We start from the raw sequence: 3,856 nt of genomic DNA on the forward strand, positions 1-3,856 counted from the left end.
GAGATATCTCAATTGATAAAATGCCCAAAATTTATTTTATCAATAGCACAATAAAATGTATCGAATATTTCACGGTTTAATTCGTTTATATATTTTTATATAATGTCGATTTTTGTATAATGGCTTTAAAGTGCACTGAGTGCGCACTAGTTCTATCAATAAAAAACGCTATTAACCTCTTTATCCGTAAGTATCACGAAAGCGCCCTCTTACGAGTAAATTATATTAGGAACAGCAAGATGTTTACTGCAGATGCAAAACGAAAGTACTCTAACTGTAAGAATATTGTGTTTAGCATATTTTCCTCTTGATTTCAGAAGATTCCTCTTGAGGCCATATATAAGAAGAAAATCCTTTAAAATTTAGCGGTTTCTGCTAATATTAAAATTATTTTTTTTTGGGTGTACACAAGGTATCCGGCGAGACTATTGCCATTGAGCGTGTTTAGATAAAGCAGACTAAACTGAGTCGAAAAGTCCTGTACCATTTTGCAATTTTCACAGTAATTATAACGAGATATTAATTATTAAAAATTGCCGAAAATTGGTCTTCAATAATTTTTTACTCAAATATTATCAACTTTACAGGAAAAGAACAAGAGACAAAAATTGTTTATTTTCTTCTATAATTTAATCGTTTCATCATCATGATTTACTCCTATTGTTTATTCCATCTTTGACCGACAAATTCAAAGTACTGACTTGTCGTAACCGTTCGTCTTTCCTATCGGCGTAGAGTTTTTAGAGACATGTTCGATGGCGCTTCCTTGAAACCGTAATTTTTCTCAATCAATCGTGACGCTTCCAGGAAAGGGAGGTTGTCAAATACCATAATTTTTGCTATTTCCTGATGTCTTTTATAGATTGTGCAACTTCGTTCCAGAGTGCTGAGTGAGTCTCCACAATTGATACATTTTTTTGGTAGTTGGTAAGGGGCCTCCTTAGAGAACCGATAATCACCCGCGCAATTAAGACAGACTTCTGGTTTTTCACAAAACCTGCTTATGTGCCTCAAGCGGACCACACTTGAAACAAAGCCTCACTAAAGATACACAGGGTTTAACCCTTTGATACACGAATTATTCGTTGTAGCCAAATTTTCCGAAACTTCGTAACTAAGGGTTTTTTAAGTCGCTGATCACGAATCTGGAGTCAGTTTAACAAAATTCAATATGGCGAATTCTACGCCACCGTCCGGCGAACCTGAGCCGGAAAGGTTAGGAGGACAGTTTTGTAGCCAAATTATCGGGATCTTCGGACAGTTTTGTCTCACACGATTAACAGAATTAGTATGGGACAATTAGATGTCTCTTTCTGACTAAAGAAAGACAAAAGGGGATTTTCACCCATGAAAGTAGTACTAAAATACGGGCTTCTCCTCGAAAATTACAGCAAAGAAAACTTATAATATTATATTATGTTGCACGTTTCCAGCCTTTTTTCTTTCTCCCAGTATTCAGTAGAGATTTTTTTAAATTCCAAATTCGACAATAGTGACATTTTCTATTCATTTCTTATACTTATTATATATTATTTTATTACTTATTATATATTGTTGTGTCTCACTCAAACACATTCATCTGTCCTTATCTAACATATTGCAACGCGATCTCTTAAAAGATCGAATACCTACTGCTAGACACAATTATTGCTTTTTTTACCGAGTCTTTTATTCCGAGTCTTCGCTCAGCGTTCGTATACAAGTCATTTGCAGATTGATATAAATCTTTCTTTTGAAGCTTTTAATTTTAGTTTCATAAACTCACAATCAGTACTGCATGTAATGCGCTAAGTGCTGCAGTATCATTTGGTCCATGCGAATTATAAAACTTTCGTATTAAGGAAACATCTACGTCAGGTGACAGCTCTACGAGTTGAAAAAATGTAAGTTTTTAACTTTTTTCTGATTTCAGTAAAAATCTATTGCAGCACTCCTAAATTTTGCGTCTACTTTAATCCAGTAAAAGGATTTTTTATATCGTTCAGTAAATTTGGAGATTTATATTGATCTGCAAAATCCCGACAATTTGGCTACTCCAGCATCTTCTTAAGACGGTCTTAAATATAAGATCCGATTATGAATACTGGTCTGTTTCGCATCGTGAAATTGGTATTGAATTTTTGATCCTTGCATAATAATGTATTAGCATCTTAAGACATTATTTAAGACAGTTTTAAAATAAAAACGGACTGTGAACACCGCTCCATGTTTCGTGTTTCACAATTGATAGCCTTCTGCACTATTCATAGTTCATAGACAGAAAGGGCAGAGATTTAGAAAGAGACACTGTCCAACTGCACACACCATGTTATCTCTTCCGCCATGAGGCGCACGACTTTCACGCGAAGCAACTCCAACCCCCCCCCCCCCCACATGTATACAGTACGTGGAGTGTCAGAAAATTATGTAACATTTATGAGATTTTTTTGTTGATAACTTTTTAACGAATGGCGAGCGACGGCTAAAATTTGTTCAAGGTCACTCAGGGTTATGACCTTGACCACATGCGTCGAGATCATCGGAGGATGGTCCGTATATCTGCATAATTACCGTGTGTCGATGTTGACGGAGAAATTTTTTAACATCTTTTGTAAAACATTAAATAGAATAACATTAAATAACATGTGTACTACGATGTTTCTTACTTCGTATAAGGTAAGTGTCCCAGTAGCTGGACATTTAAGCGTAGATTGTCATAAATAATACAATTTATAATATATTGGAAGGTTTTTAATATAAATATTTGTATTCATTTGAAAACTCCCTTAAGCAAAAAAAATTATCCGAATCCACTTATAACGATTATTAATTAAAACATTTAATAGAATGCGTCAATGTACTAGCGTCCGGACAGCCGGTCGGACACTGAGACGTAATTGTCCCGGTGTCTGACTATAATTAGAAAATTGGTATGCTGACGGGAAATATTAATATAGTATATAAATAGATGTTTAATGACAAAAAACAACTAATTCAAATGTATTTTTAAGGTAAAAAACATTTGAGACTAATATTAATTTAAATAAATAAAGTTTTGTGTAACTATTCGGACATAGGTACTGTTCGGTCCCAATGACTGGACATGTACTTATGTCCGGACATTTACACAATACTTTATGTATTTAAATTAATATTAGTCTCAAATACGCTTTTTAAAACGTAATACTATAATTTAATTGTAATCTTTAAATGCAATTAAATTATAAAACAGTAATAAAAAAAATATTTGAGATTAATAATAATAAATTTTGTGTAAGTGTCCGAACATAGGTACGTTTGCTGTTACTAGGACGTTTACCTTAACTCCGAAACCGTTCGGAATCGGACATATATGATTGTTAGATATTTATGACTTGTTTTCATGTGCTGAAATCGCTGTAGCATTGTATAGAGGGACACATTAAATAGTATATATAAGATAGCTAAGTTGATAAATATTCATACATGGCAGAATGTAAATGTTATTTTTCTACCTTTATTTGATCCAGTTCATACATTACGATGAATAACTTTGGGCCTATCCATATTCGAAATGGAGATGAATAAGTTTCAGTGAACTTAGTCCAAACATTTAAATAATCTGAAAAGTTTTAATGCATAATATGTATACATATAGTTGTGAGATTATTCGCGAATTTATTATATTGTTTAAATTTTTGATCATATTAAAATACAAATTTTAAAGTACTTCTAAAAGATTTAGACCTTTTATAGGTATATAACACAACATTCTATTAAAACTAGCAATTTAAAGTGCCTATTACGGTCGAAGCTGGATCTTCGTTGCTTAAATAATTCAATCTTGAATTACTAATATATACTATTGAATTACTAATATATACTTGCATATATACCA

The 3,856-nt window shown here is 32.8% G+C and overlaps 1 protein-coding gene across 1 annotated transcript in view; it reads right to left on the reverse strand.

Moving 5' to 3' along the window:
* The window catches only part of LOC108769297 (cytochrome P450 4C1), a 43,271-nt gene that overhangs the window by 35,182 nt on the left and 4,233 nt on the right, over positions 1 to 3,856 (reverse strand). The window contains exon 2 of the mRNA XM_018520200.1: positions 3,474 to 3,580. Coding sequence (XP_018375702.1) covers positions 3,474 to 3,580 — 107 coding nt within the window. The remainder of the gene's footprint in view (positions 1 to 3,473; positions 3,581 to 3,856) is intronic.

Source organism: Trachymyrmex cornetzi, unplaced genomic scaffold (assembly GCF_001594075.2).
Source record: "Trachymyrmex cornetzi isolate Tcor2-1 unplaced genomic scaffold, Tcor1.1 scaffold88, whole genome shotgun sequence".
Classification (NCBI taxonomy): Eukaryota; Metazoa; Arthropoda; class Insecta; order Hymenoptera; family Formicidae; genus Trachymyrmex; species Trachymyrmex cornetzi.